The sequence below is a fragment of the Talaromyces rugulosus genome, chromosome I, assembly GCF_013368755.1.
Source record: "Talaromyces rugulosus chromosome I, complete sequence".
NCBI classification, from domain to species: domain Eukaryota; kingdom Fungi; phylum Ascomycota; class Eurotiomycetes; order Eurotiales; family Trichocomaceae; genus Talaromyces; species Talaromyces rugulosus.
Window position 1 is genome coordinate 3,002,630 of NC_049561.1, and position 19,653 is coordinate 3,022,282.

At 47.8% G+C, this 19,653-nt stretch overlaps 6 protein-coding genes across 6 annotated transcripts; 3 read left to right on the top strand and 3 right to left on the bottom strand.

Annotated features, from left to right (window-relative positions):
* Positions 1-71: 71 nt before the first annotated feature.
* On the bottom strand, positions 72-1,364 carry TRUGW13939_01026 (uncharacterized protein; the record flags this gene model as incomplete). Its single annotated transcript, XM_035484232.1, has 3 exons — positions 72-105; positions 162-1,147; positions 1,206-1,364. The coding sequence occupies 3 exons, from the start codon at positions 1,362-1,364 to the stop codon at positions 72-74; spliced, it is 1,179 nt and encodes a 392-aa protein (XP_035340125.1).
* Positions 1,365-1,921: 557 nt separating this feature from the next.
* On the top strand, positions 1,922-3,588 carry TRUGW13939_01027 (uncharacterized protein; the record flags this gene model as incomplete). Its single annotated transcript, XM_035484233.1, has 4 exons — positions 1,922-1,933; positions 2,008-2,265; positions 2,322-2,347; positions 2,412-3,588. 4 exons carry the CDS (start codon positions 1,922-1,924, stop codon positions 3,586-3,588), a joined length of 1,473 nt encoding a protein of 490 aa, XP_035340126.1.
* A 546-nt stretch (positions 3,589-4,134) lies between these two features.
* TRUGW13939_01028 (uncharacterized protein) lies at positions 4,135-6,671 on the bottom strand (the record flags this gene model as incomplete). Its single annotated transcript, XM_035484234.1, has 3 exons — positions 4,135-4,449; positions 4,522-6,492; positions 6,573-6,671. The coding sequence occupies 3 exons, from the start codon at positions 6,669-6,671 to the stop codon at positions 4,135-4,137; spliced, it is 2,385 nt and encodes a 794-aa protein (XP_035340127.1).
* A 1,074-nt stretch (positions 6,672-7,745) lies between these two features.
* Positions 7,746-10,233, top strand: TRUGW13939_01029 (uncharacterized protein; the record flags this gene model as incomplete). The annotated part of the gene is made up of 4 exons (XM_035484235.1): positions 7,746-7,953; positions 8,003-8,190; positions 8,256-10,073; positions 10,147-10,233. The coding sequence occupies 4 exons, from the start codon at positions 7,746-7,748 to the stop codon at positions 10,231-10,233; spliced, it is 2,301 nt and encodes a 766-aa protein (XP_035340128.1).
* Positions 10,234-11,145: 912 nt separating this feature from the next.
* TRUGW13939_01030 (uncharacterized protein) lies at positions 11,146-15,642 on the top strand (the record flags this gene model as incomplete). The annotated part of the gene is made up of 3 exons (XM_035484236.1): positions 11,146-11,862; positions 11,909-12,365; positions 12,503-15,642. The coding sequence occupies 3 exons, from the start codon at positions 11,146-11,148 to the stop codon at positions 15,640-15,642; spliced, it is 4,314 nt and encodes a 1,437-aa protein (XP_035340129.1).
* Positions 15,643-16,123: 481 nt separating this feature from the next.
* Positions 16,124-18,241, bottom strand: TRUGW13939_01031 (uncharacterized protein; the record flags this gene model as incomplete). Its single annotated transcript, XM_035484237.1, has 1 exon — positions 16,124-18,241. One exon carries the CDS (start codon positions 18,239-18,241, stop codon positions 16,124-16,126), a length of 2,118 nt encoding a protein of 705 aa, XP_035340130.1.
* Between the last annotated feature and the right edge of the window lie 1,412 nt (positions 18,242-19,653).

The window sequence follows — 19,653 nt, forward strand, 5'->3', positions numbered from 1 at the left end:
GCTAGAGTTATCGTCTACGTATACACATCATGGTCATCTATACATCTTGATATCCCAATAATTCCAATAGCTCATTCGTAGGTGCGGTTGTTCGCTGGGTTCTGTCTGGTGAAAGAAGCGCTCGACCCCTTAAACGATCAACCCATTGGCAATACTTATACCTTCTCCACGGGCTTCCATACTTGACATTTTCTGGATCTTTCTCGACTCGATAGTGCTTGAAAAGCTGCCTCATGCCGTCTGCTTCTATCTCCTCCAGCTCATAAAAGGTGTTTAAAGATATCATGTTCTCATCTTCTGAGAACCCGTCCCGTGAATCGCGGTCAAACAAACCTGTACTATGAAGATAAGTTGCTTTGTTAAAAGGTCTACTTCGAGGATTCCACATGTCACCCAAAAGCTCGATAATTTGTGGTGGACGAAGATAGTTAGAACTCATGCGGACTAAATACAGCCAGCTTTCACTCCTCTCGAAAGAGTCAAGAAATTGTTCTTTCGCGTCTTTTCCAAGGAGCCAGTCGGAAAGTCGCTCAGGATCCCGGAATATTTTCCGGCCTAGAAACCCCCAGACAAACTCTATTATCTCAACAGCCTGGAGTTTTTCTCGTACATCACGTGCAGGATGATCTTCCCAACGATCCCGGATTCTCTCAAAAATGTACAACCGAAGTATAGATGTTGGATAGCGTGAGATTCGCGCGAGCCAGATTTCATCCACCGTGATCCAATGGGAACACAGTCCCCGGTAAAACCGCTCGTAGGCTCGTTGCTTTTCAGCAGTTTGGAGAGACTCGATGTCACGACCTGAAGGAGGTGGCATCGGAGTCTCGTATGCTAACTCCACATACCAGTGATCCCGCTGATCGGTCCGCCACGGTATTACAGACTGGAGGTAAAATGGGCGGATAGCGGAGTCGAAGTAGAGGTCAAAGAGGACTTTCATGGCATGCCATCGACAAACAATAGACCATACGACTTCAGCAGGCAGTTTAGTAGAAATTTCGGGGTCGACTTGCGGTTCGCCTTGAACAAGTGGGCGATTGTGGTAATCAGGCAGTCTTCCATATTCGTAATTGACCACAAAGTCTGCATATTGGCCTTCCTTAACATGTAAATGCACGTCATACTTGTGGTGCAAACCATTGTGCTGTATCGAAGCATTAGTTAGCAGTTAACCATCACGAATAGATAAGCAGTCAACGTACAATGATGGATCTGAAGATATCCTGTCTGTTTGAGGGAGCTTCGAAGGCGGAACTCAAAACCTTGCAGGTACGGGCGAGGTGAAGAGCATCATCTATGTTGGTTATATGCTTATAGATCTCGAGTTGGATCTCAACAGGTAGCCGTAAAATATGAGCCATTCTCGCACGCAAGTGATAAAAACTGTGAATGCACCACGGCCTTCAGCAAGGGGGACTTCTCCTTTTAAAAAAGGCCACGATGATTCCGCTTTCTTTGTTCGATTCCATGTGGCCGAATATTGACCTGAGGCAAACGTGTGGCCCGAGTCGGTGCTGATATAGACATTACCGACTCAAATTCTTATATAATATATATAGTTATCATTTAGTTGTTGAAATTAGAAGTCCTTGCTAGAGAATATATTTGTAAATAGAATAAAGAATCTCCGTAAGATCAATCAAATATGATGATAGCTTTAGAGTGTCGAACTGGATATTACCCTTTTCGGTCTTTCAAAGAGTCTCCACCCACAATCAGCCGCGTCCCGCTAGACTGACTCGGAGACTCCGCCCGCGGACCTGATTATCACTCCCGAATATTGTTTTCGGTCGAAATTCATACCCTCATATCAGCCACCTCCCATTGTCAACCGATTTCATGCCCAGCAGCTGTCGGACCAAGCATTCCTCTGTCCACTGACAGCCACAGTTCTCGCGAACGTGATTGGCTCGAAGAAATGCCACACGCAGTAAGTTTGTCCCGTCGAACAACACGACATGCGAAAACCGACACAGGCATTAATAGTTTGTTTCCTCCTCCTAGAATACCCACAAAACTCCGAATCATGGCTCGGTCGACCTGGACGTGACAAATGCTGTGAGGCGTCGAGAGATTGAAATTGCGATTCCTTCCTCTAGGATGGACGATAGCGAGGTCAAGGAGGAAAAGAGCGAATACGAGTGGTCGTCTGGCCGGAGGGACTGGAACGGCGTGACGGCTGGTGTTTTGTATAGTCTGCTGCCGAAATGGTTTGATGCTACGCTGATCGGGCTTTTGATCTTTGGAGGCTGTTGTGGCAATGTACGTCGTCGTACGCTTGGGATACGTGGTAAATTTGTGCTCACTGGGATCTACAGGTCTTTGCGCTCGAGGCGATCATCAAGTGAGAAGGGCCCACTCATTCATCTCTACAAGAATTGTTGGACTGATGCGTGGTTTTCGTGTAGGGATGAACCAGCTGCTGGGCCTCTTATCACTTTCGTGCAATTCGTGACCGTATCGCTATTCACAATCCCGAGCTTCTTGTCGTGGTCGGCCGGTCCTCGCGCTTTTTTCATGAAGTCCCCCGTCATTCCCTTGCGGTCGTGGGCTATTTACACGATATTCTTCGTCACCGTCAATCTCTTGAATAACTGGGCGTTCGCATACCGGATATCCGTCCCGCTGCATATCATCCTTCGATCCGGCGGACCAGTGGCTTCTATGCTGATTGGATATATATACAACGGCAGACGCTACACGCGCATGCAGATATTGTCGGTTTTTTTGCTGACACTGGGCGTCGTGGGAGCTGCATTGGCCGACGCTAAAGCGCAGGGGAAAGCATTGAACATACAGACGAGCGGGGACGAGACCGACGGCAAATCAACTTTCCTTTTCGTGATCGGTTTTACCATTCTTGCATTAGCTATGCTGTTGTCTGCTTTTCAGGGTGTCTATGCTGACAGACTCTACGCTGTCCATGGAAACACACATTGGCGCGAGGCTCTGCTCTACTCGCATATGCTTTCGATCCCTTTCTTCTTGCCGACATATCCCCAGCTCTCTTCCCAATTCCGGGCATTCATGGAGTCATCGTCCATGCTTTCGAGCATCAGCTCAATCCCAGGAGTTGCGGAAAGCGATCTATTCGCCAATGCTACAGCAGTAACAGCGACTGTGACAAGCGTGCTCTCAACCGCGACAACAGCACCGGCATATGCTTCCTCCAGCAACGTAGTTGAACAAGCTCGCCAGTCCGCGTCAGTCTTCTGGCTCCTCTTCAGAGGCTCCGGCCACGCATTCCTCCGCTCCGTGCTCGCTGCCACACCCAACAAAATATTCTTCCTCGTTGTCAACGCCCTCACGCAGTACGTATGTATTCGCGGAGTCTATCTCCTAGCAGCCAAGTCCTCTTCCTTGACCGTCACGATCATTTTGAATATCCGCAAGTTAGTTTCGTTGCTGTTGTCCATCTACATCTTCGGCAATTTGCTTTCCAGGGGTGTTTTGATTGGCGCCGGGTTTGTGTTTTTGGGCGGTGCGCTGTATGGTGTGGCGAGTGCCAGGGCGAAGAATAATAGGGTTATAGCGCCTGAGTACTTGCAAAAGAGCAGTATGCAGCAAAATAAGGTCAAGGTCTAGATTTTTTTTGGTTGGTTGGTTGGTTGCATCTAGGGTATTGGGTTTGTTATATACGAGATAGATCGTAATATATGTGCATGTGTGTGTGTGTGTATATATATGGACTAGTGGACGTTTTGCATAAAAAAATTATAAAGCTCAATAACGTTTATTCATAGTATAACTTCAATCAATAAACCGAATAGAACCTGCCTACTGACATCAACCCAACAACACGCCCCTGACCTATCCCCCCACGCCAGAGAAACAACAGCATTGTCAGCTTTCCCCAAAGAACTTCACCAGGTCGCTCTATACCCCGCCAACACAAAAGCATGAAAGATGGAATTGAGAGGCATCAGAATACATAGTATATCAGATGCAATGTAATAATGATATAGAGAGAGAAGAAAGCGAATTCGTGGTACATCAAGAAAAATAAAGAACGGATTATATCCATATACATACACTCCTCGTGCGTTTTAACTCCACACGAACTCATTGATATGTTGATACAAAGGGCCAGAAAGTCTGCTCGGATACGAGCAAGAAAAAAAAAACCGCTGTCTACAATACCTCGCCAACGATCTTTGCTGCCTCCTTATAGGTTTCAAGTAACCTCTCGCACTTTTCGCGTTCTGCTTTGATTCCATCGTCTTCATACAAAAGGTCGCCGAAAAGGTCTTCTTTGTAGAGCTCACTGACAAGCCGGTTCTGGACAACGTCTTTGCTGTGGTTGACGAGAAGGTGCATGACAGCCTTGGGCACTTGGTCTGCGATTGTTTCTCTCACGATGTTGAAATACGACGAGATCAGCCGTCGGATCAACTCGGTCTCTAGTATTTCTCTTTCGGTGAGATTAGGCTCGATGTTGTCGTTGGGCTAATCATTTTTCCTGTGGTTAGTGATGAACTGGACGCCAGGGCAGGCAATTAAAACGGGAGAAAAACTTACGAATTGAGAAATATCATTTCCATACTCGGAAGCGGCAACGTTGTATTCGTCTTGCGTCAACACGGGTGAGCGAGGCTCATTACGGCGAATGCTTTGGCTAATGCTGGGCTCGCCAGAATGGGCAGCGCGTCGGTTTTGTCCAGAAGTCGGCTGAGGAAGAGGTCCTGCTGAGGGCATGCCATCCTTGCCAAAAAAGTAATTCAAAAAAGAGTCGCGAGCCGAGTTTGCCGTTCCAAGCGCAGGGTTGCTTTGTTGCATTCCATTCACATTAGAACCAAACGCTTCCACGCCTTTAGAAACACTGGGTGACATGCTCCTTCCAGTAGCATTGCCACGCACGGGGAGGGCCTTGGATTTGTGGTCGTGGTTCTGGTCCTCTTCGTCCTCGGCTCCGTTGGTTTCACCCAGCTCTTTGAGTCTTCTTTTTTCACGCTTCTTACGTTCTTCTACCAGCAGAGCCTTTTTCTCTTGTTCCTGCTTGTTCTGTATGACAGAAGACATCGCAGCCGCAGCTCCCAAGAAGTTCGGGTGGTTTGTGTTAATATAGGCCCTCTGGATAGAAATGAGCGACTCAACATAGGTAGAACAGGGGCCAAGACGTTCGCGGAGAAGATCTGACACCACTTCAATAAGTTTTCCCTGCAGCCGAGGGAATCGAGACAGCTCCTGAGAACCACAGGTGTGGCATATCTTTATCAACTCCTCGTAAACCAACTCCACGCATCTTTGACTAGGAATTTCCAGCAATTTGATTTGTGGTTTCACCAAAAGGTCAAAGGCCAGTTCAGGCACGAATAAGCTGGGTCGAGGTCCAGTGGAGTTGCGTATAGCAGTTCTAATGTCGTACGCGGTGAGGTTGTGTGTTGGGTCTATAGTTTCTAGTGAATTTCCAAAAACCGAATTGAAGATGTAGTAAATTCGTGCACCGCCGCATAGTTCCTTTGTCGATATTTCCGAGGATGTTCCGTCAATGGATGAAATGAATGAAGACGCGAATCGTGTCATCAACTGCAATATCAAAGAGCCTCTATGTTCCTTGCCGCTAAACTGTTTGTTCCCGTAGCTGGCAAGCTCCTGCTGCGTCTGGCCCATCAAAGTGTTGAGTCGAGCCTTGATGTCGGGTAACCGGTCGCGGATATGGGACATCAGGGTTGAGTTCAGCGTCTTGGCGAGGAATTGTGTTCCGCAGCGGATTGCCATGTTTCGATATGCGGGATGGTGCCTGAAGAAATCGGCCTCTGCTTTCAAGGCCTGATCCAATGACTTTCCACTCTGAATGTCTTGCTGGGAGCGATTGACCACACCGATGAAACCGAGCTTCAGTGGGTAAACCCGGCCAGATAGGATATCCAACGCATTAGTTCCATGGTCCATAAGATCCAGCTTTGTTAAAACGCCAATTGTTCTCCGGCCCATGGGGTCTACATGACGCGCCAGTTTTAGAGCTTCCGAGTTTACCAGGTCCACATTCGCTGGGGAGACGGCGAGAATGATACTGTTTGGCTTTGCAATGTACTCGGAAATAAGGGTGCGAGTCTGTTTTTCAATGTCGGTTGGTTGATCGCCGATAGGGACTTTAGTCAGGCCAGGCAAATCCACTAGGGTCAGGTTCAAGACATGAGAAGAGAAGATCTTCAAGTTAATGGGCTGGCGGTTGATTCCTTTGTTGCTTCCAGCAATCCTGGCAGTTTCGTTTTCGATCTCTTGTTTGACTTGACCAAAGTCGTCGAATTTTCTCCCTGGTAGATGGTGGAATTCCGCCCACTCGCCGTAGGTGGCGACACTGTTTGCAGTATGCGGAGCGATTGCCTGACCATTTTCAGATTCGTTGTCGTGTTCGCCAGGAACATTGATCAGTTGCAAGATCAAGGGTCTTCTCGTTACAATGCCACTACCTCGAGGAAGAAAGTCGCGACCAACGATATTTTCGAGCACTGAGGATTTCCCCGACGATTGGGAACCAACGACAACCTATGCAGCAACAAAACCAAGTAAGCAAGAGGCTCTAATGGATATGAATCAATAGCTTCGCGCTATGTTCGATGGCTTACGATTTGCGGCAAGTCGAGGGAATCGTTCCCAATGGTGTTGAAGACCAAATCCTGAAGCTTGTTCACGGTGACAAGCAGATCATCGCCGAGGCCCGCCATGGTGGAAAGCTCAAGAGCAAAGGGGCGATCAAAAAGACGATCGCACTTGCACTCAATGAATATAGCAGTTGCGCCAGGAAGATGGCGATACACGAATCCCTGATGCAGAAGGGAGAACGGGTGCAGTGACTAGGGGAACGCGCGAAACACAAAGAGCCGCGGCCGGGAGCGATAGAGGACCCTGTTCCTTGCCACCACAGCAACAAACGATGAGGCAAGGCGACGAGACAGGGCGGCCAAGCTGCAGAGCTCCAAAAGTATATCGCCCGCAGTCGTGGATGCAGAGAATTTCGGGGTGAGCGTTTTCTTTTCTGGAGTCTAGACTGTGCCAGAGCCAGAGCAAAACGACCCGAGCAATTTTGTTCACGTGATTCTGCCGGAACTGTGTTACTGTCGACGTTCCAGGTGCAGGTGCAGATGCAGCTAGGAGAGCTAGCTATGAGTTATTGTTATTATTACTATTTTATTATTCGTTACGATTCGTGTTGCTAGCTGCTGTTTGTATGCATATGGATATAGATACAGCACCATGGTTTCTTGGACTGGTCTTGAAAGTGGTCCTTGGGGTTATTGTATACAATAACATCTGGGGCATCACTTTAAATGCCACCAGACAGTAGTTCGACTTTTAACACCAAAACAATACCAATAAAAGAGTCAGAATCCTCACCATTATTATTATTAGTATTAGCATGTCGCGTAAGTCATGTTAGTGCTGGCTCTGACGTACTTGCCGAGCCCGACCGCGCCACAATGCGCACTTACCTGGCTGTGCGTTCCTAGCCAAGGCAACCAACTTCCTCCACGCTGACTATCAAACTCATTGCTTGCATTCAAAAGTGCCATCCGGCGCCAAAACCCTCGAGATATCTATCCTATTACCTGCAATCGCAACGGGTGGCCAACCAGCTCCCACGCCATTTGTTTGTTGAGGTCAGCTTCCCCACATTTGCATCGACCGCAGCCCAACCGGCCGGTGACAACCAGGGAGTGATGCTAACGTCGCTTCTTCTTCGCAGAAACCACATCCCTTCCTGTCAATGCGATACGCCTTCTAGATTTACGCTGTGTCCAATGGCTTCCCTAAATCTTTCCACCAACGGGCCTTCGATCTCAAAGAGCTATCAATCCATCGTCAACGCCGCCCCCGCAAGTAATGCTGCCGCCGCTTCTCCTTCCTACGGCCAATGGGCGCTGTTTAATGTGTCTACGCCTCTTGTGAATGCCTTCCAGCCGGATTCGGGGAGTAAGGAGAGTGTTCTCAAGGTCCAGAGCACCGGAGGTGGGTCGTCCATAACCTCGTTGCATTCGATTGCTAACCCCGACTGTAGAGGGGGAATTGCTCGACCTTTTTGAGGACTTTTCGGAAGGAAAGGTCCAGTTTGCCTTCCTCAGAGTGAAAGACCCAAACACCAGTCTTCCGAAGAATGTCCTAATCGCCTGGTGCGGAGAGGGAGTGCCTGAAAGGACAAAGGGCTACTTCACGAGTCATCTGGCCGCAGTATCTCGGTTTTTCCAGGTAGGCCCCAGCCAATCTTACCCCCCTTACTTCGTGTTTACTAAAACTTTGTTTTTCATATGCAGGGTTACCATGTGCAAATAACTGCCCGTTCCGACCAAGATCTATCACCAGAACGTATTCTTCAAAAGGTCGCCGACGCTTCGGGCTCCAAGTACTCGTCTGGAACCCCCATTCCCCAGGCGGCCCCTTCATCCAAACCTCCGGTAGCCACAAAGCCGGTGTTCACCGCTGGTCGATCTACCGGGTTCGTGGCTCCTCCTGGTGGTCGTCGAGTAGCTGCCTCTGCAAATTCGCAGGTTGACGACGATGGGTGGGGTGCCGATGCGCCGCCAGTCACAAGAACCCAACTGGAAAAGGTTCCTTCGGCATACAAGCCAACAAAGGTTGACATGAACCAGCTTACGTCACAAAAGCCAACGCCATCCAGGTTCAATGAAGGTCCGTCCGAGGCTAGGGAGGATGTTGTCAAGGGCGCATATCAGCCTATCGGAAAGGTAGACATCTCAGCTATCAGGCGACAGGCTCGTGAATCCGGTCAAAATGTAGATGACCGACCCATCCCTGTTAAAGGAGCCTATGAGCCAGTCGGCAAGGTCGACATATCGGCAATTCGAGCCAGAGCTCGGCAACCGGAAGATGCAGCTCCAACTGAGCCTCCTCCAGCTGCTGAACCCCCAACCGAAGCCAAGACCCTCTCTGAGCGCTCGGCGGCGTTCCAACCCTCCGAACGCTTGACAAGCCTTCCAAAACCCAAAGTAGCCAATCGATTCGGTACCTCCTCGAGCTTCACTGGTACAAAGGCACCGCTACCATCTGAATTTGGGCAGAAACCTGCTGCTGCCGCGCCTGTAGTAGGCTTGGCAAGCAAGACTTTTGCTGATGAAGGGGGGAAAACACCGGCGCAACTATGGGCGGAAAGGAAAGCAAAACAGCAAGGCACCAACGTGGCAGCCACTCCTGCACATGGTGCTCAACCAGTGACGAAGGATCTATCGGGTGATGGTCAGTGGAAGAGCTCATATGGCGGAAAATCATGGGCCCCAGTGCAAACTACACATACTGGACGATCTGCAAATAGCAGCACTGCCTTGTCGGCTCATGAAGAAACACAACCAAGAGCTGCTGCCCCATCCGATGTTCCACCACCTTTGGACACCAGTAGCAAACCCAATGTTGGTCGTGGCATTCCTTTACCTGGATTTCCTACAGAGCCAACCCCCGCAGAAGCCCCTCACGAGGAAGAGGTCAAACAAGAAATACCCCCGCCCCCTCCACAGCCTCGTTCGCCTACTCCGCCAACACCGGCTGCGGAGGAATCTTCCCCTATCCAGATTGCTATGCCCGTCAGTCGCACTGCTCCAGAGGACTTGGTTCAAGATGCTCATGAAGAGATAAGCGCCCCTCCTCAGCCTTTGCCAATTCGCAGTTTAGAGCAGGCTGTCCCAGCTGAAGAGGAGCTTGAAGAGCCGGCTTATGACACCGGCCGTGCCACCGCCGAGGCTTCCACACATGCCACGGCCCCAGCAGAGTCCATTCGAGCCGTGGTTCTGTATGACTACGAAAAGGCCGAGGAGAACGAAATCGAGCTAAAGGAAGGTGAAGAAGTAACAGACATTGAAATGGTTGATCAGGACTGGTGGTTGGGAGTTAACGTTCACGGGGACCATGGCCTCTTCCCTAGCAATTATGTGGAAGTTTCCGGACAGGCTTCTGATGTTGCTGAACATGAGGAAACTCCTGTTCACGCACACCCGGAACCCCCCTCGGCCCCAGAGCCTGAGGCAGAGAGTCACGGTCACACAGCAACAGCCCTTTATGATTATGAAGCTGCCGAAGATAATGAACTTAGCTTCCCCGATGGAGCCAAGATCGTAAATATTGTGAGCCCACCTCCTTCTAGTCATTACGTTTCTTTTTTCCTTTTTTTCGAATCATGGTGCTAACTCATAACAGGAATTCCCCGATGATGATTGGTGGTCTGGCGAGTACAATGGCCATGCTGGTCTTTTCCCTGCCAACTACGTCGAGTTGCATAAATAGTTGCTTCGCCTCTTAGCATTGTCTGTCTTCTTTTGCTGTCTGAATGTGTTCCTAGATACATGCAGAGGAATGTAAAAACTTATCTGTAAATCCACTTTTTTTGCTGACAATTTTTTGTCGTAATAAAACCCGAATTATAAGCCCACAGCTGCTTCTAGATGCAAGAGAAGATACTATTAGACTGATTAATATTAGAATATTGGGGAAGTGTAAATGTGTAGGTAAAGAGCAAACTGCTTTCTGTAGTATGGTATATAATCACATGACGTCCTCGTTTGGGAGCCGGGATAGCGAGCCATGTCATTGGCCGAAATAGTGAGGCTGACCCCCACTTTCCCTCGCAGCAACAAAGTGACAACTTCGCGATGAGCTCTGAGGATATCGCGACTTGTTATCTGCTCTTTTCTCTTCTTTCATCGAACTCACGAGTTTATGTCTTTCGCCACAACAACTCTTGGGGCTGAGCAGTCCAGAGCCTCAGGCTACTTACAACCTGTCCAGGAGCCATTCTCCAGTGTTTGTTTTGCGCATGGAACGCTGATATCACCGCCCTCGCATCAGTTCTGAACAGCCAGCTCATCGTGACTTGGAACCGATCCATCTGGTCCAAAGGTTTTTTTCCCCATATGCTTATGGCTCGAAGCATATTTCCTACGTTTCCTTTAAAGGAGTGAGTTGTGTCGAATGTAGGCCCTTTCGGGACTACGATTCTATTGTTTAGTTTCTTTTTTTTCACTTTGCCCTTTTTTTCCTACAAGAAAAAAAGGTTCTCTACTTTTTCAATATCTTCACGACAAATATACGTCATATGGCTTGGCTGTTTTTGGCACACTAAGCAGCTCTGCCTGCTCTCAGTCCACCTGCTCTCTGTGCCAACATACGACGGTCTACGCCTTGTTTGTTGTTACCGAAATGATGGAACAATCTACGCGACCTTCTACTACTATGGACTTGCAATCTCCGGATAACCAATCCAAGGCTAACCCTTCATTTGAGAGCTCTTCCGAGCCTCAGCAAATGGACGTCTCTACCACGGCATGGAATCCAGGACGTAAACGAAAACATTCTTCCTTTAATGATGGCTTTCTCGTCGATAGAGTTTTGGCATCACTCAATCCAATAGCCCAAGGAACCTCCACTTGTGACAACGACCATGACATTCCTCTTAAGAAGCATAAATTGGAATTTGACCGGATCTCGCTGACCTGGTCCCATCTACCCATGGAAGCGTGGCAATATGTATTTTCGTTCCTTGACCCGAAAACCCTTGGTTTGCTCCTGCGCGTCAATAGAGCCTTTAACTCTTATCTCACTTCCAGTGAACACTTTCCACAGGACACTCCAGCTCAGGGTGTTTTGAATCCAATGAATTCGGCATCCATCTGGTCTCACTCCCGGAAACTTTGCTATCCCGGAATGCCACGGCCTTTGATTAATAGGACCGAATTGGAAATGTGGCATTTAGTGGGAGCAACCAACTGTCAATTTTGCAGAAAGCCCGACTCGTCCCATTCGTCCATGACATCATTTTCTCCGTTGGAAAAAGATCTAGGCGCTGAAGGAGTTCGTATAATATGGCCCTTTGGTATCAGGACGTGTTCGGAATGCCTTTTTGCGCGGACAAGGAAGGTGTGTCGATTCGATAACCCAGGACGTCACAGGAGCTAACGCTTAGTACAAGGAGATGGATGTTTTGCTATCCTCTCTGCCCACCTCTCTCATACCAGGCCTTTGTTTCGCGCTCGTCACCTCATCCATGCATGTGGTTTCACCTGTGGCTGTTAAATCTAACCAAGTATCCCCGGGACAGTTGTCCAAATACTATTATGACAATGATATCCAATATCTCTTGGACGAATTTGAACGAGTCAAAGCTCTAGGATTAGCCGCCTTAGAAGAATGGACGAAAGGTTTAGAAAGTGAGAGAGCAACGAAGATGACGGATATTGCGCGATGGGAACAGTGGGAGAAGAGCGGTGGCTTGCAAGATGTCAGGGGAAAGCTTGGTATATCAATCAAACATACTCTGTACGGCTCCAAACCATCAGACGAAACACCGGCCTTGAAGAACGTGTTCGACAGGAGATCAGCTGGTAAAGAAATACACACGCTGCCTAAGGGCGTGACGCACGGTATGTGATGTGAATTTTAGATGAGAAAGATATGGCGATATGGGGAATGCATATTTTGATGAAGACTCGCCAGAGCCTAAATCTCATATTTCCCTTGGTTTATAATGATCGGAAAGAGCTAATTGGTTGTTTTCCAGGTTTTCGAACTACACCGACCAATTTAGAACCGTCAGGTTGCCCATCGCCAGATCCTACTCAAGTGCAACAAGGCCGCGCTGAGAGAAGTTTAAGCGATGTCAACGAAGCAAAAGCCTTGAGAAAATTAGAAATTGAGCGCCGCTGCTTGGAGTTACACCCACCATTGATAGCCGCCATTCTAAGCCATATGGATTCCTTCTTAGCGGCGATACAGATACCGAATGTTTTGACCGATAGGGATTGGGATATTTTACTACCGCGACTACTTTCACAACGTGATGCAGCAGAAAAGAAGGAAGATGTCCGGTTGAAAAAGCTGCAACTACTCGAAGCCAAGTCAGAAGAACGCCGACAACAAGAAGCACAGTTAAAAGAAGCAAAAGCATCACTAGATCGTCAATGGGAGGACGCACAACGTCCAATTCGCGACCAAATTGCTTTATACGCTGAAGAATTTATCGATGAAAACTGGAAGGGTGGAAGCGTACTCACTAAAGATAAATGTGCACAATTTGCTGCTAATGTCTTGACACATGCACGAAGCAGATTTTACGCACATATTCAAGAGGAAGATGACGTTGCTCGCGCTTCCGGAAATCCTGTGAGGACCGACTCACCAGATCTACCACCGACGCGCAAGTTGATTCTTGAAAACATGAAGTGGGTTTTCGAGGCCAAAGTCAAACCAATCACAGAGAAATATCAGAAAGAGTTGTTCTTTTGCAATGGTTGCGACAATAATTCGAGAACCTACGGCTTTGAAGGCGTTATCCAACATTATGCCGCTAAACATACCACAGCTTTGAGCCGGGGAAGTGTGGTTGTCTACTGGCGCGCTGAGTGGCCTGAAAAGCCACCATTTCATCCCAATCCTAATGCTGCAAAGGCTTTGCTTCATGCCAGCGCTCAGAGCGGGTTTACACAGGCACATTATTATACGGGCCAGCAAACAACACCTACCCTTTACATGGCAACCCCAGAACAACGCCATCGCATGATGTCTGAATCACTTCAGTCCCCCCATTCGTTTGGGCATTCACCTTTTGGCGGCACTTACGCCTTTGGGCCATACCAACCTCCTTCACCAAGAATGAGTCCCTATTATCCTACACCTCACTCTGGCTATGTCTTTCCAACAACACCGGTGGTCACAACGTCTGCATATGATAAACCACCACCTGTTTACAGCCCATCTTCCAATGTACATGCTTCACCGGCAATGTATCCATCACATATTTTACAACCACGACATGCATATCCCTCGCCTGCGTACGCCCCGTCTTCGCCTTACTCACAGTATGTTTCAAATGACGGAAAGCCTGGTGTTTCCCAACAAGGAGATAGGGCTTTGTATCAAAGCCAATTTAACGATATGGCTCGAATCGCTCGAGATGTGTGGAACGCGACTTCTGGAATTAAAGATCTCCCAGCCAGCATTCGCGCCCATGCGTTGATATATCATGTCGTTTCTACCTGCAAGCGTCAGCTCAATCTGGACGTTTCGATTTTTCTCTTTGCGGAGGGACTGAATCATCATCCTCAGATGAAACCAATGCGCAGTTTGCATTCACTTGTCTGCAGACGTTGCACAGACAAGGAGAACGACCATCTCTCAACCCCGCGCTCAAGAAATTCGAGGTCCTATAACCTTCAAACTCTGATTGGTCATTTCCACTCAGCGCATATGGAACATGCCGGTTCTGGGTCTGTTACTTTTCAAGGTGAAGAGAGTCACAGTTGGGACTGGAAAACAGACATGATTCTCCTTCCTGATAGCTCCACCATAGAATCGTCGCTGCGCGCACCTGGGATGGACGAGAACAAACTGCAAATAATCTCACAGGCTTTGCAATCAATCGTTCCAAATATGTTCAGGGTTCAATTGCAGACCACCGATCCCATCCAGTCTCCACCCACATCTCATAGGCACGATCCTGGCTTGAGGTCAAATATTCGACCCGAGCGTATCGACTGGGAAGAGGACTATTTAGGCCATTCCGGTTCATATACATATTCATCTCAACAACCCATAGATGATAAGTCGGGCCTACGGGAAAGTTCCGATATACCTATCCGTAAAAATGACATCGGTGACAGTGGTCAACTCAGATATTTCGTGCCTTCGTCCCGTACAGTCTTTACAAGGGAAAAGCGGCCATCAGATTCTGTCCCCATGGAAATGGATGAGCGCGAAGTAAGAGAAGCCCCGGGTCTTTACACAATTAGACGGCGTGATGCCAGTCGGCCAGAGTTTCATCCGTCTAGGTTCTCTGAAAATGCAACGAGGCTGAGAGTATCTGAACTTTCCGAATCCCCCAACCGTCGATACGTCTGGTTATCACCAGACCAGTATGACGCCATGTCAGACACCCGGGTAGAAACACAAATGCCCACTGAGAGCAGTCGCTACCCGCCGGGATATTCTCTTGATGATTCTGTGTTTTTAAAACATGAGGATGCATTCACTTCTGCGCTAAAAAATCAAAAGCCCATCCCTGATGAGGTTGGTGAGACACGACTGTACCCTGTCAATATGCCACCCGGTCAAGAGAAAAACATGAACGAAGATCCAAGAATAAACCCACTGTCTTCTCGCAAACGTTATCATTTACAAACTTCAGACGAACCGGCTCGATACCCGGTTTTGACAACCGATGATATCGCGGAACACGACCTATCAGCTTCGCGAGATGATTTTAAACCAAATAGAGTTTGGAAACAGCGAAGGGACCTCGTTTCACTTCGAGAAATCGATGTTCGTCGACAGAATCGAGCTCCTGGTTCGCCTGAGATGGGAAACAGTCGGTTCGGCCGGAAATTGTCTGGCCCTGTAGATTCTAGGCGGCCTCACAGCCGATTTGACAGATACGAAGCTCAACGACAACAGGAGCCTCTCCGGCCGAGGTCGAGATCTTCTTCTATTAAGGAAGGGCCGCATTCGGATTCGCATTTCTTCCATGAACAGACACAACGGGACCAGACTTTAGTTCAACGTTATTATGTTGATCAGCCGCTCCGTTCGTTTACCAGAGCAGACATTGCTCAGGCTTTTACACCCACTGCAAGACAGGATGGCCAAGAGTATACGCAAGAGTATGGCGGCACCCAGAGATACTATGATACTACGGCAGAGCAATGAGTATACTCTCAACATTATCTTTGATTTTTGTCGTCTCCTTGAATGAGAACACTGTACGTAGATATACCAATTAATAACTGTCATCTGTTACATATAAACAATAAAGATAATCCACGGCTATAATAGCAGACAAAGTAGGCTGGCGAATGATCAGTTGACACTCTTTAGAGACTTTCTATATAGGTAATGGTTCTGTGGGGAGCTGTTTTGAAATATCCTCAGTTTCAAGTGCTAGAGTTTCATAATGATAGAAGTTAATATAATCTATAAATCACTTCCTAAAAAAAAGGAATAAAGCACCTACCGATCATACATTACTGGTTACAAAAATATCCTTATACTCTAAAATCCATTTCTCTATGCTCTTTAAAATAATATTAGTCCAAATTAGTATAGTATGTACACAGCAATTCTTCCTTACAAACCGTAGAAAACATGAGACAAGGAAAAAAAGGTATGATATGCAGAATAGTCATGCACATTAAATTGCCCAGCTACCTCTACGTTCACGAACACCCCATGCATTCAGGCTCTCCCCATTACTAACCATCTCTGGCCGCTGCTTGGCCCATTCGTGGATGTACAGTCGCAGCGCATTCCATCGCATACATTTGTCCAGGATCGTTCTATCTTTATCAACCCTTGAACGGTCTGGGACTCCAACATAGCCCTTTGCATCAGTATGGAGATCATCCTTTCTGAGATCATCGATAGAGACACCAGATATTTTGCTCAATTCGTGGTCGTAATAACGTGCCAGGGATGGATACCCAAGGGATAGGTAATTGTAGACTTGAGAGACAAACCCGTCATGGAACTCGCGTTCTACCTCCGTCTCAATCCCGAGCATCTTGTCTACATGACTGAGGTGAGATCCTGGATCCGAAGGCTTTCCAGGGTATTGTGTGTCTGGGTTTGAATGAGCCACCTGGTTCAAACTAAAATAGGAGTCGCCGTCAATATCCGGTTGCGGAGTGACAATGCCGGTTTTAAAGCGAGAAAGGTCAGGCTCCTCATCGTTCCGGCATAGTCCACCCCATAGCCCTTTTTCGTTCCTATTTTTTCCGTGAGGATAAGAATTCCAAAGACCGCTTGATTGGCCGCCGTCGCCTGTCTTGCTCGTCTCCTCGAAACGATGACTGTCTCCTTCATCTTCGTATGTTGTTCCTTGCGGTGAAACACTCATGGGGAAAACAATATCGTGGCCCAACATTGGCGGGCTGGCGGCATGTCGCATGTGCTTCAGCCCGTTGTCTTTTTGCCAACCATCGAGGAAAGGCGTGCTCTGCTCAAGCTGCCTAGAAGCGATGGCAGCAGCAGAAAACTTAGATTCGTTAACCCCCTTGCCTTGCTGCCCACCATCTTTCAACTCGGCCTCTTCTTTATGTCGACGCATTTCTTCTAGTTCCCAGGTTAAATCGGTGGTGGACTCCCGGCGAAAGGCGTGTGGGTAACTCGTAGAATGGCCTCGATTCTCATTATCCGAGTCTTCGTCACCATCGATGGCAAAATGGGACACAGATTGATGAACTTGCTCGTTAGGGAATGCAGCCAGAGCTTGGTCTCGAAGCTGTTTCTCGGCACATTGTGCCGCTAACGACAGAAGATAGCTGGAAAAGCGCTCATCACAGCTTTCTCGAAATTGGTCATTCATTGTTGAAGATTTCGTGTCTTTCTGGGACAATCCAGATGGGGATGTGGACCGTGAAGGCAAATCAGAGCCATCTGAGTCCTCGCTACTGTTTGACGGGATATCAGGTAAGTCTGGCACTCTAAAAGAATGGCGTCTACCCTCTTGTCGTTGCAACAAATTCGCATAAGAGAATCTGGATTCAGTTGGGAATGAACGCGATGCTTCGGAATCGAATGCCGAATGATCCGAGGCAACAGAAATAGAACTCTGAGTAGGTCGCCACGATTGGTAAGGTGAAACTAAGTCCTTGGTTTCCGCCCTGCGAAAAGAACGCTTTCCAGTTTCGATTAATTGTGGAGGAAACTTCCTGGGGGTTTCTCGCCGGGCAGTATTACCTGCGGGTTCGCCAGTTGGTCGTCTCCTGCTTCGTTTCATTGACTCCACAGGTTCAGGTTGAAACCTTCTTAAAGGCCGTCGTTTTCTCGTTTTCTCGTTGGATTCTCGTCCGGGTGAATCCGACTGTTCCCCCTCATTTTGAGTCACAGTTCGTGTTCCATAAGGTGATGATTCACTTGACACGGATGGTGATACTTTTGTGCTACTTGTAGGTGAGAGGGGATTCTGAGATGAATGTTCCCTCTCTAAGGAATCGTTTATGTTCCTGGCCTCTTTTGGTTTCAGCCGAGAATGTCTTGAAGATGTTTCCGTGGGCTGTGGCAAAACTCGCCCAGTCCTAAATCTAGGCACAGTTGGCGGCTGCTTAGCTTTGTCAATTCCTTGTCCCGAGATCGCGTTTCCGCCGCCATTATTTTCGCCTGAGATATGGGTCTCATTCGATCCTTGCGACGAGGCGGATATATCCGAGGTTTGAGAGGTTTGCGGTCGGTTCGTCCTGGAGGATGTCTCTAATGGCTCCGGTTTGAATCTACGTACATTATCAGGCTTGGTAGACTGTTTTTCTTCCATCCTGGTTGGTATGGTCCAACGTATACAGTCTGTGCCGTAGAGCAAACAGGGACGACAATCGCAGGACCTCAATTGCGAAGACAAGGTTGAAGTATGGATTCTTCAATGTACCCAATCATTATTAAAATGACGAGCCCCGGTGCGATCATAGATAAGGCGAAAAACTGCACAAAATCTGTATGATATATCAGCTTCCATCTGTACTAGCAACTTTCAATGATGCAACGACATTCGGGGGTTCTGAGCAATGAATGATGCGAATTTGAAGAACCTAGGTTCAACAGATACAATGAAGGGATAACAGTCAAGTAATGGGTACCCTCCCCAACGCAAATAAGCTCTGGGGATGTTTGGAAGGAGAATTTTCGTGCAGTCGAGACTGAATAAATGCATTGGTATGGTAGGGCAGTCGTGAGAAAGGTCCATACTTTCAGGCAGCTAGCTTTCCCAATCACTATGGCATGCTGTAAGTATCCGAGGCCGTCTAGTACGTATTTCAAGCGATGACAAGCAGTGCCGATGCAATGCAGCGCGCCTAGTGGGTATAGTTCTGCATTGAAAGAAGTACGTCAGTATCAACTTCGAATTTAAGACTTGTGATTTCAGATTAGGCATGGGGGGGAAACCGGCCCTGCAAATCAAACGCACCATAAATGTGGGAAATCGCATTCCTTCAAATGTTGAGAACTTCCGACATTTCTCGTCTAAAGAACCCCGGTGCAATAATCAAGCCCATAGGTGTGAAGATGGGAGGTGGTGTTGGATGAGGACGAGTGGGGCAAGACATGGCCTGCGCTGCTGCTTGTGGTGCGCTAATCCTATTACGGTATAGCATGCTATTTACAGGTGAGTCATCAAATGATGTCATTTCTTGCTACACCTCGGCATTTTTATCTAAGATATCATAATGATCAGTATATGCTGGCACATGACTCATTATCAAGCGGTTCACTTATGAATGCAGATTCCTTGTATGTGAGAGATCCTTGAAATATGCGCACTGGCCAACGTGTTGCATAAGAGACCAAGTGAAAAGACAACTGAAAACTGATACGTAAGACAAATTCTCGCATAGAGTTAATTTACGCAAACCCAAGATTATCGTAATTTCGAAGGTTTTGGAGACGAGAAATAACTGGAAATGCGGTTCAGAGATTCTTTTTTATGATAGATTTCATTCAGATCCAGTCATACAAGCATTCCTTGATCTGTAGCGTCATTCCAATATTTATGAAGTCGACACTAATCTTAAGACGCCATATATACCTAGAATCTTTCGTGTTCATGTATCCAAAGGGTGAACTAAGAAATACCATTGCAAACTTTAGGTGTATACCTGACAGAGGTTCTTAATTGATAGCAAAGTAATGCTTATCCAGAATCTGTCTCTGCCCCATTGATTACCTTCTGGC